The sequence below is a fragment of the Benincasa hispida genome, chromosome 9 (genome assembly GCF_009727055.1).
Source record: "Benincasa hispida cultivar B227 chromosome 9, ASM972705v1, whole genome shotgun sequence".
NCBI lineage: Eukaryota > Viridiplantae > Streptophyta > Magnoliopsida > Cucurbitales > Cucurbitaceae > Benincasa > Benincasa hispida.
This window is the reverse complement of record NC_052357.1, coordinates 60,407,224-60,419,641: the sequence shown is the minus strand read 5'-3', so window position 1 is coordinate 60,419,641 and position 12,418 is coordinate 60,407,224. Positions and strand designations below refer to the sequence as shown.

At 36.4% G+C, this 12,418-nt stretch overlaps 1 protein-coding gene across 5 annotated transcripts; it reads right to left on the bottom strand.

Annotated features, from left to right (window-relative positions):
* Positions 1 to 261: 261 nt before the first annotated feature.
* On the bottom strand, positions 262 to 2,561 carry LOC120086195 (jacalin-related lectin 34-like). 5 transcript variants are annotated; one of them, XM_039042730.1, is made up of 5 exons: positions 2,343 to 2,561; positions 1,739 to 1,993; positions 1,354 to 1,575; positions 725 to 1,001; positions 262 to 627 (listed from the first exon to the last, which is right to left on the bottom strand). In XM_039042730.1, the coding sequence occupies exons 2-4, from the start codon at positions 1,927 to 1,929 to the stop codon at positions 869 to 871; spliced, it is 546 nt and encodes a 181-aa protein (XP_038898658.1). In that variant the 5' UTR covers positions 1,930 to 1,993; positions 2,343 to 2,561; the 3' UTR covers positions 262 to 627; positions 725 to 868. The 5 variants fall into 5 exon arrangements, with proteins under 5 accessions (XP_038898658.1, XP_038898656.1, XP_038898657.1 ...); XM_039042728.1 differs by having other exon boundaries at positions 1,354 to 1,601; positions 2,343 to 2,540; XM_039042729.1 differs by having other exon boundaries at positions 1,739 to 2,559.
* Positions 2,562 to 12,418: the final 9,857 nt, after the last annotated feature.

The window sequence follows — 12,418 nt, the reverse complement described above, 5'->3', positions numbered from 1 at the left end:
TACGAGAAACGATAAACATAAAATAGTTATCAAATAAATTTTTAGTTTTTTTTCTGTGGAACAAAAAACAGTAATAGCTGCCAAACATATTTATGATTTTAATTCTTAAAAAATAAGAAATAGAAAATAAGAAACGAAAAATGGAAAATGAGAACGTTATTGTTTATTAAACAAATGCTTAGTAACTCAATGAGAGGATATTGATTTTTATTGTTAAGTGCAAAAAATAAAAATAACAAAGAGGTCGACAATAATGTAAAATTTAGAAACCATAATTTCATATTTGTAGATTGGGTTCTAATAAGAGGCAGGGTATGACATAAACCTAGCGACAAATTCAAATAGGTACAAGAGTACCCAATGGTAAGATTAAAGTGTACGGACTACGTTGAGTCCAATGGCATTGAGATACAAATCAGATCTGCCATGGATGGCAACCACCTTCAACCGGCGATCATCAGGGAATAAAAATTGGGTTCCATGTTCAACCCCAAATGGCCCATACAATTTATTATTGGTTCCCACAGTCAGCGAGCGAATCATGTTAGTAAACGATTTGGAGTCAGGTGAGTTGTCGTAGTATCCTTTAATTGTAACAAGATGTTCCGCCGGATAATCCAGAACAACCTGCATTAATGCATACCAATTACTTGATCTAGATTATCCATCTATAAATAATTAAACAAGTTTATACATATTATTAGGAAGGACTGGGGGTAGTAACCTCTAATTTTGAACCTCCATCTCCACCATGCACCTTGGACAACACTGTCTCCCCATTCTCATCCTCATATTCAACTTGAATACCAATGATCCACTCATCGTCACTGTAAATTACCAACCGTTTTATTGCTCTAAAACTCTCCGCTCAATATTCCCCATCTTCAAGCCCATATTCTCCCAAACTAAAACATTCCTCAGGCTGCGGCTGGGGCTCGGGCTCGGGCTCAGGCTCAGGCTCAGGCTGGGGCTGGAGCTGGAGATGGAGTTGGCGCATGCTTCTGTATCAGGGAAATCTTCTTCCTATTAAACTTGTTTACTAATGAAAGTGTACCAAATTGTAAGGAAGAGATTTTAAAAACAACCAAATAAAACTATGATATTACATTTATAGCTATACATTATTCTTAAAATTAGAAAACTCAAAAAAGTCTGAAGGACCATGGTTTGACTCATTTATGAATGTTAACTTTGAACCTGTATATGAAATTTTGAATAGAGTGGATATCAAAATTTAGGTCAACCACAAGCCGTCTAATTAATTGTCCCGAAGACGTGATTTCAAACTTTCATGCATCCTTTTATTATTATTATTTATTTATTTAAATATAGAGAATATAAAATATAGTATACTTGGTAATTGGTTGCACATATACTCCAATAGCATTGAGGGAGTGCTCATCGCTCCGGCCATGGAAGCCCACAATCTTCGCTGCCCTGAGTGGGATTGAAAATTTGGTTCCCTTGCCTTCCTGATCACCATATGGGCCATAGGTTCGACCACTAATTGTTTCAAAAGTCAGCGACTTAATCGAACTGTACTCGGTGTAGCCGTGAATTGAAGTGAGAAAATCGCTGCAGGGAGAAGGAAATTCAATTGCCTGCGATATTATCAGTAGATTGAAGAAAATGAACAGAATTAGAGGATATTATAAGATGGCAGTGCAGATGAAAGAACTCCTTGCACAGAACAAATTAAAGTGATTCAGATTACAGAGAATGGCGTTTCAAATTCCACCTGTTTAATTGAATGGTCACTGTATCCGTGTCTGGTCTGTTGGCCATGAATGAGACCCCATTCTGCTTTCCCATTTTTATCAATATACTCGATACGAACACCGCAGACCCATTCGTCGTCATGAATAATCTCAAGCCGTTTGACTCCCTCATGAACTCCGTCATTCCAAACACTCCCCCTTTTAGACCCATGAGCCGGCAACTTCACGGTCATCGTGGAGGTGAAAAAGGAACCTTGACCATCTTCCTACATCAACTGCTCAGAAAAAGTGTCGTAATCACTTCCAAATTGGCACGCATGGTACGGTACCACATAATTTTTTACCATCATGGAAATTGGAAACGCCTCCTGCTCACATATCTAAATATTGCACATTCCTTTCTTTTTCTTCATTTTATAGACAAATTAAACTTCACCAAAAATTCATTTTCTATATAGGTAAAATAATAATTATCTCGCAAAAAGTGACCTGATGAGTATGACCTAAAGTTTAGCAATATAATTGACATTTTCTAATAATAAAGGATTACAAAAACCATTCTCAAAAGTTAATTTTCTCAAAAATTAAAATAAGAGAGAGAGTGAGAGAGACGAGGGAGGATACAGGTTTCACGCCGGCGTCGGCAGACATTTGATCTCAATGATAAGAAGAGAAACGTCGCAACGAGGAAACCAATAGAGCGTTGTTGGTAGAGGAAAATAACAAGCGTTGAAAAAGGGGAAAAAATAAAACCTAACAAAAACAAAAGAAGGATGGATTTGTTTTCAATTATTTACAAAACTGCCACTCTCTTGACAGAAACACAGAGCCGGTAGGTGGGGAATTGAATGACTCACTATGGGTTTGTCTGGGACATGTAATGAATTAGGCTTTTTAATGTAATGTAATTCACCATTTTGAGCTCGATTTATAATTGTATCAGATTAATTTTGTTTTTATAGTTTCTAATCTAACCCTCTCTCTTATCTTTTTCACATTTCACGATTCTATTTCTATTTTGCCTTTAATTTCTTATTTATTTCAACATCCTTCAGATTCTCAATGATCATGATTACATTCACCATTAGTGTAATGGAAAATGATCATCATAAGTACATTGATCTAGTAGTTTGAAATCCACTTCCAATTTAAAATATAAAATTTATTACTTCTAAAAATCTTAATTTTACCTCATTTATAAAGTAAATCGTTCTAAGCCATGATCTTTCCTTTTTAACAGCATTTCGTAATTTCAAACTTCCACATGAAACATGTGAACTTTTTACATATTTTTGTATATCTCTGTATGTCATAAATGTGGAGTACAAGACTATATATATACTAGAACACCTAAAATTAGATATGTAAACATAAACAAAATAAACAACACAAACATATTACAAAATCATATCGTAACCATATAACCATATAATTAAACATCCCCCCTCAAACTCAAGGTGGTAGAGTAGAGACCAACTTGAGTTCGTAAAGTATCTTATTGAAATGGATAGGGGAGAGGGCTTTGATGAAGATGTCTGTCAGTTGCTCAGTCCTAGATATGTCTTGAACACACAAGGTGGAACTCTAGAGATGGTGACAAACAAAATGACAGCCAGTCTCAATGTGCTTTGTCTGTTCATGGAAAACATCATTATGTACTATCTGAATAGCACTATGATTGTCACAATAAAGAAGAGTGGTAGAGTTTTAGGGAGCTTCAATGTCGGTCGGGAATCAACGAAGCCATAAGACCTCTGAAGTTGCATCAATAAGCACATGATATTTCGATTCGGTACTCGAACGAGAAACAACAATTTGTTTCTTACTCTGTCAGGAGATGAGAGAATTACCAAAATAAAAACATTAACATGTAGTTGATCTTCATTTTGTAGGGTCGCCTACCCATTCAACATCAGACTACCCAAAAAGAACAAATGATGATTGAGAGGAGAACTGAAGATCATGCCCTAGTGTACCTTTAGCATAACATAGTGAAGGTGTTCATATAACACATGCGGAAGAAATTTTAGGATCGAAGGCACTTAACTACATCAATTTTAGAAAATGAAATCATGCTATCCAAATACCGTAAATAGATAGCAGAATTTGTACCAATCTTTTTGGAGACCGATTCAGCAACTCCCTTTGATTCCTTTGCTCACGAACGGTGTGTGGACCACCTCTAGTGTCTTCCCTACTATTCTCTGGGCCAAGAACGACTTGTGGGAGTCTATAGAGATAGGGAATGGGAAGGGAATGCTTGAAGGTTCAAGCTCTAGAGAGATATATGATGGTAGGTGAGTTTGAGACCAAATTCCAGCAACATAACAGTATGGAAAATGGTTGTCTTTTGCTCTCAATCTGATTCGACCTCTACTTATAGAGTGAATCCATGCATCAAGAAGCCTCAAAATGCAAGACACATGGTGGAGATGCAAGCAATAGTGGATTCTAGGTGTTCATGTAACATTACAAGCAAGAATGCATGGATGAGTTGTTTTTCCACTTTGAATCACCATGCATAAGTGGGATTCCAACAAAATCCACTATCCTTGATCCAAAATCTGATTTTAGCTTGTATTTAATTTTAATTTCAATTCTAAATTGAAATTCATTTTTGGTAATTAATTTGAAACTTTTCCAATTAATTTCGTATGATTAATCCAATTAATCATTCTAACCTTGTGCAATCTATTATATATGAATCCTTATTCATGTATATAGTATTTAAAACACTTTTAAATACTTTATCTCTCATTTAATAATTTAATTCATAATTAAATTATTGTGTCAAACACAATTGACGATAATACCCTTTCTCGATTTTGAACGATTCAAAGTTTCCTATCTAATTGTTCTAGGCTTTATTCCGATATGAGCTAGTAGAGGGACCTAATGGACCTATAGATCATGGGCTCCAACGATTTGAGGTTAACCGACTAATCTCATTAACCAAGCTAACCAACATTCGTTAACTACCGAGATACTCCACTATAGCTCAGTAGCTGCACTCCCCTCACCGTAGATATATTTTCGTCCATTTAATATAACCATGTTCAGTAAGTCGATCCTTCACAGGTTGTTCGTAGCTATAGCCAGGTCAAATGTCCGTTTTACCCCTATAGTACTTCTTGTTCCTTAAGTTCCACTAATCCTCTAATGAACAATCGGTTTGTGGTCCAACCATTAAACCTAAGTCCCTCTCAAGCCAAGGAGAGGGTGGGGCCCCTTGTTCAAGTCTTGGAGTTAGTACTTAAAGGAACAACCTCTCTACTATCTCTGATGTGGGTAGGAGCGAATTTCGTCTTGCGAGACTATATCCCCAGCTATCTATCCGATCTTATCCCCAAAATGGTAGGCTTGTTGACTCGGCGATGTCTAGCCACTCTCACCCATGCAAATCAAAGTATAATTTCGTATAAATAGGAGTTCATAGTTAGCTTAGGATTAAGATCGAGTTACCTAGGTCATCTTGTGAAATAGTCAGTTTCTTTAGTAAACAAAGTTATAAAGAGAAAGTGACTAATTTTGCAGTCCTGTCTTATGCAAACTCATTACATAGGATGCCCCCACTCACATGTCTCTACAAGAACGATTTAGGATCTCATCGTTTGTACTTAATACAAAGTGGGTCGCGCCCATAGTGTCCCTAGGATAAGATACCCAACCCTATCCTTATACTATAGACAGTTTTGGCTATATACTTGAACTTGATCCTATGATATGTCTCTACATATAGTTCGAGTATTCATGTTATAGCCAAGGATCTTAGTTTATTCGATTTAGGTTAGATATTCGTAACTTACATATTCAATAACATCTTTTACTTAATAACCTCAATAACGTCTTTATTGGAAATAGAATATGTTTAATGATTTACAAACTACAAGTTTATAGGACATTAAACCCAACAAACTCCCACTTGGACTAGAAACTCTAGTGGGGTACAGGAAGTTTGGTGTAAGAGATAATATACATAAAGACAATAAACTAGGGCATCAACCATACCCTTACATTTCTCCCACTTGCCCTAGTCTATCAAAGCTCGTAGTCCTTGATTTACTAGGTGACCCTAAAAAACTTTAGTAGTGAGGGGTTTTGTAAATGGATCAGCCATGTTGTGCTCCGAAGCAATCTGAGTGACAATCACATCTCCTCGTTGCACGATCTCCCTGATGAGATGATATTTGCGCTCAATATGCTTTCCTCGCTTGTGACTTCGAGGTTCCTTAGAGTTTGCAACTGCTCCACTGTTATCACAATAGAGGGTGATAGGTAGTTGCATATTTAAAACGATTTCCAACTCTGTTAGGAATTTTCTTAGCCATACTGCCTCTTTTGCTGCTTCGTAGGCGGCTACGTACTCTGCTTCCATGGTAGAGTCAGCAATGCAACCTTGCTTAATACTCCTTCATACTACTGCTCCTTCATTTAGAGTGAACACAGATCTCGATGTCGATTTTCTTGAATCTATATCGGTCTGAAAATCTGAGTCAGTGTATCCTGTAAGGATTAGATCCTTAGCACCATACACAAGCGAAAAATCCCTCGTTCTCCTTAGATACTTGAGGATATTCTTAACGGCAGTCCAATGTGCATGTCCAGGATTGGACTGGTATCTGCTGACAATTCCCACGGCATAACATATGTCGGGTCTGGTACACAGCATGGCATACATTAAACTACCAACTGCTGATGCATAGGGAATGCGTCTCATTTCCTCAACTTCTTGAGGTGTCTTAGGACTTTGTTCCTTTGACAGGTGAACCCCGTGCCTAAAAGGTAATAACCCTTTCTTGGGGTTCTGCATTGAATATCGTACCAATATTTTGTCGATATAGGATGCTTGAGACAATGCTGGCCATTGTTTTACATCAGACAGGAATCCTACATTATTCCCAATAAGTAGGATATCATCTACGTACAGAACTAGAAAAGCTACAGTAGATTTGACGATTTTCTTGTAAACACAAGGTTCGTTAATATTCTGCTCAAAGCCATACGTTTTGATCGCAGTGTCAAAACGTATATTCCAGGATCTTGATGCTTGTTTTAACCTATAAATGGATTGTTTAAGTTTGCAAACTTTTTTCTCATCATCCTGGACTATGAATCCCTCTGGTTGAGCCATATAAATAATCTCTTCAAGATTGCCATTCAAAAAGGTCGTCTTGACATTCATTTGCCATATTTCATAATCATAAAATGTGGCAATAGATAAGAGTATTCTAATTGACTTAAACATGGCAACAGGGGAAAAAGTTTCTTCAAAATCCACTCCTTCCCGCTGGGTAAAACCCTTTGCCACAAGTCGAGCCTTAAAGGTTTGGACCTTACCGGCTTGGTCTCGTTTTCTTTTGTAGATCCATTTGCAACCAATAGGTTTACCTCTCTCGGTTATGCTCTACAAGTTCCCATACCAAATTGAGTATTATTGACTCCATTTCGAGATCCATTGGCTTTAATCACTGGTCCTTATCTACATCATTCATTGCCTGATTAAAGGTCAATGGATCCTCTTACCATCATCAGGTATGACAACTTGTGTTTCTGTTAAACCCAAGTAACGGTCAGCTGATGAACAAACCCGTCCCCAACTAGTCGAGGCTTCTCAACTCTTGAGAGGATGTGATTGACCAGATGTACTAGTTTTATCTACTACTTTAGTAGATGAACTAGCTCTATCTGTAGCGTTTTTGGAAATTTCATTCAATACTAGTCTACTGCGAGGTTGATGACTTCTTATGTGGTCTTCCTCTAAGAATGTGGTATTTTTCGATACAAATACCTTATTCTCTTGAGGATTGTAAAATAGACCACCCTTTGTTTCTTTTGGATAACCTACAAATAGGCATAGTTTTGAACGACGTTCCAATTTTTTAAGATTTTGCAACACACGTGTGCCGGGCATCCCCAAATCCTAAAGTGATATAAACTACCTTTACGCCCTTTCCATAGCTCATAAAGTGTTTCTAAGACACTTTTAGAAGGAACGTTATTCAAAATATAGACAACAATCTCTAATGCATGTCCCCAAAAGGAATCAGATAACTCAGCAAAACTCATCATTGAGCGAACCATGTCCAACAAGGTTCTATTTCTTCTTTCAGATACATTGTTCTGCTGAGGCATATTAGGTGCAGAGAGTTGTGACTTGATTCCGTATTCTATCATATAGTCTTGGAATCTCAAGTCCATGTGCTCCCCACCTCGATCTGATCATAGTGTCTTAATTGTTTTACCTAACTGGTTCTCAACCTCAACCTTATATTCTTTGATAAAAGAATCAAACTTGTGATGCATTAGGTAAATATGACCATACCTTGAATAATCATCAATAAAACTGATGAAATATTCATATCCACCTCGAGCTTTAACATTCATTGGTCCACAGAGGTCTGAATATACGAGCTCTAAGGGTATTGTGGCTTTGAGACCTTTTCCAGTAAAAGATCTCTTAGTCATTTATCCTTCAAGACAAGACTCACATGGAGGTAAAAAATTTTCTTCTAACTGATTTAGGAGTCAATTCTTAACCAATCTCTCAACCCTTTTGAGATTTATGTAGCCAAGTCTTAGGTGCCATAGATAGGCATTAGAAGAAACTTTTTGTCTTTTATTCTGAGATTCGACTGTTCTAAATATCTCAGTATTTAAGACAAATTTTGGTTTAGTTGGTCTTAACTTATATAAGTTGTTTTCAAGTATAGTAGAACAAATTTGAATACCATTTCTGAAAATGAACGCTTCATTAACTTCAAAAGATATTTTATACATTTGTTCCATAAAGCGACAGATATTAAATTCCTCTTCATAAGAGGTGAATACAAAACATCTTTAAGTATGATATATCTATCATTGAAAAACAACTTTAAATCTCCCACTGCTTCGACCGAGACAACCTCTCTTGTTCCAACCTTGAGGGTGATCTCGCCTTCTTCAAGCTTTTTCCAGGAACTAATTTCCTGAAAAGAGAAGCAAATATGATTAGTGACTCCTAAATCCAATATCCAGGTTGAGGTATCATCCTCACTAAACATGTTTCAACAACTAGTAAATCAATTTACCTTGTGCTTCTTTCGAGGCAAGGGCCGAGGACATTCCTCAGTTAAGACAAATCTCAGGTAATCTATTACTAGTGTTGAATTCAGATGTTTTTCCATGTTGAGTAATTATCGCCGTTTAATTTCTCGAAAGCTAAGAGTTAATCTAAAGATCTAGTCATGCTGAAAAGAAAAAAATATATCCTTTTTAGTAAAAAAAACATCAATCTTTTAAATCCAATCAAGTTTAGCAAAAACAACTAATAATGTACCCTTCATTATTATATTTTGTAACGATATTTCAATGGTTTAGAATAACCTCCACCGAGGGGTGATCGACTATTCCTCTGTTGAACCAAGACTATCTTGACTAGATAGTATCACCAAAATAACTCTTATTCCTATAGTAACCCAGTTATCGCTATTTGGTCAAGAATTTACTAACACTTAATAATTCTCGTAAGTGTGATCCTCTATTTTCAGACCTCAAAGATCGGAATCATTATGCTCCCGAAGTTGGAAAGAAAAGAATGAAAACGGACCTGAGAGACCCTATCTATTTCTAGAGTTTGCAGAGTTTCGAATCCTATAATACAGCCCTCCGATTGGTAAGGTCGCTCCAGGGCAGACATGCAGGTGCATTATAGAATCTCACGGTGCGACTTAATGGAAGAGACCGTAAGATGTGTTGACACACTTCCTTCTCCCACTTACTATGAACAACTTCCCCTATTCACCTTGGTATTGACTCATGCAAACACTCTCCGAATGGAGTCTGCTCCCAGGGCGGCCCAAAGCCAAACATGAATCTCACGGTGTGAACTCTCAAGGACGCTAGAGCTAAAAGTACATTACTTCTCTCCAGCTGAAGTGTTCTAGACGGCTAGGGTATAAAAAACTTAGCGATACATTTCGGCTAACTAAACATCCTAAGTCTAGGTGATTCATCCGAGTATAACTTTTATACTAGATTTTTAACTTACGATGTCTAGGTGTTAAACAAATTTTATTATCTCATACCGCTCACGCATGCTCATAAAACCGGTTTATCCTAACTCAGACGCCGGCTCGATCTCCAGGTAGTAGGTGTTCCATGAACCGTCAACTTAAATACCTTCAACCTTAGTCATTTTATCTGACTTTTTGCCAAGATCTTGCCGAGTGAGTTTTCTTGTAACTTCAGTTTTACAAGATATCGATCTATTCGAATCTAATTGAAATCGATCGAAATTTGGATTCAAATTAACCTTATGTGAGCATGCACCTTATCTTTGTTATAGATTTTAGATTTCTATCTCACTTATAACAATTATAAAAACAATCTATAACAAGCCTAATTTGAATATAACATTTATAATCAAACTAAAGAAGTTTCATGCTTCATGCTTTGTATATTTTCTCTTTTAATTAATATAACTTTTATATCAATTAATCAATTTTGAAAATAACCATTCAAGCATGCATCTCCCTAAATTAATACAACATTTATGTTAATTTCATGAAACTTTATACCATGCATTTAATTAATATCAATAATTCTTAATAAAGATATTAATTAATGTTCATGATTCATGCTTTCCTATGGTCGGGATTTAAAATCTAAAGACATACATTAATGCAACATAAAATACTATTTAATTAAACAATACATTCAATAAGCATAATTAATTAAGTTAACTAAAGTGAATTGGTTTGGGATTTTTTTAATCAAGCAAAAAAAAAAAAATTATTACAAATAATATTTTCAAATAGGGCTTGAATTCCGCTCCCGAACCATTCAAACTGACCCGAACCGCCCTTGGATTACTTGAAACCGGAACCATTTTGCCTTTAAGTGAAAGAACACGACTTGGGGCTGGAACTAAAATCAGCATGCTGGAATTTTCGTCAGCTTTGAACAGTCCTCTGAATTTCTTCAAATTGATGGCCTAAATGGACTCTATTGACTCTCAAATTTTAACAGACTCCATCTGAACACATTAATGCCCATAAACATGTAGGAAAGTACAAATTAATTCAATGAATTGAACGATAATTAAATTCAAATCCCAAACCAATTTTCTTTAGTTTCTACACAGTTTCATCATATAAAAGATACCTACCAAGCTAAAATTAATGCATGTTAGGTGCCGTTAATCATGCTCTGATACCAATTGAAGGTGTTTCATATATACAATTGCGGTAAAGTAATTTTAGGACCAGGGGCACTTAACTACATCAATTTTAGAAAATGAAAGCATGCTGTCCAAATACCATAAACAGAGAGCAGAATTTGTACCAACCTTTTTGGAGACCGATTCATCAACTCCCTTTGATTCCTTTGCTCACGAACGGTGTGTGGACCACTCTAGTGTCTTCCCTACTATTCTCCGGACGAAGAACGACTTGTGGGAGTCTATAGAGATAGAGAATGGGAAGGGAATGCTTGAAGGTTCAAGCTCTAGAGAGATATATGATGGTAGGTGAGTTTGAGACCAAATCCCAGTAGCATAACATATGGAAAATGGTTGTCTTTTGCTCTCAATCTGATTCTACCTCTACTTATAGAGTGAATCCATGCATCAAGAAGCCTCAAATGCAAGACACATGGTGGAGATGCAAGCAATAGTGGATTCTAGGTGTTCATGTAACATTACATGCAAGAATGCATGGATGAGTTTTTTTTCTACTTTGAATCACCATGCATAAGTGGGATTCCAACAAAATCCACTATTCTTGATCCAAAATTTGATTTTAGCTTGCATTTTAATTTTAATTTCAATTCTAAATTGAAATTAATTTGAAACTTTTCCAATTAATTTCATATGATTAATCCAATTAATCATTCTAACCTTGTGCAATCCATTATATATGAATCCTTATTCATGTATATAGTATTTAAAGCACTTTTAATACTTTATCTCTCATTTAATAATTTAATTCATAATTAAATTATTGTGTCAAACACAATTGACGATAATACCCTTTCCCGATTTTGAACGATTCAAAGTTTCCTATCTAATTGTTCTAGGCTTTATTCCGATATGAGCTAGTAGGGGGACCTAATGGACCTATAGATCATGGGCTCCAACGATTTGAGGTTAACTGACTAATCTCATTAACCAAGCTAACCAACATTCGTTAACTACCGAGACACTCCACTATAGCCCAGTAGCTGCACTCCTCTCATCGTAGATATATTTTCGTCCACTTGATATAACCATTATCCTTCACAAGTTGTTCGTAGCTATAGCTGGGTCAAATGTCCGTTTTACCCTTATAGTACTTCTTGTTTCTTAAGTTCCACTAATCCTCTAATGAACAATCGGTTTATGGTCCAACCATCAAACCTAAGTCCCTCTCGGGCCAAGGAGAGGGTGGGGCCCCCTGTTCAAGTCCTGGAGTTAGTACTTAAGGGAACAACCTCTCTACTATCCCTAAAATAGGTAGGAGCGAATTCTATCTTGCGAGACTATGTCCCCAGTTATCTATCCGATCTTATCCCCAAAATGGTAGGCTTGTTGAGTCGGCGATGTCTGGCCACTCTCACCCATGCAGATCAAAGGATAATCTTGTATAAACAGGAGTTCATAGTTAGCTCAGGATTAAGATCGAGTTACCTAGATCATCTTATGAAATAGTCAGTTTCTTCAGTAAATGGCGTTATAAAGAGAAAGT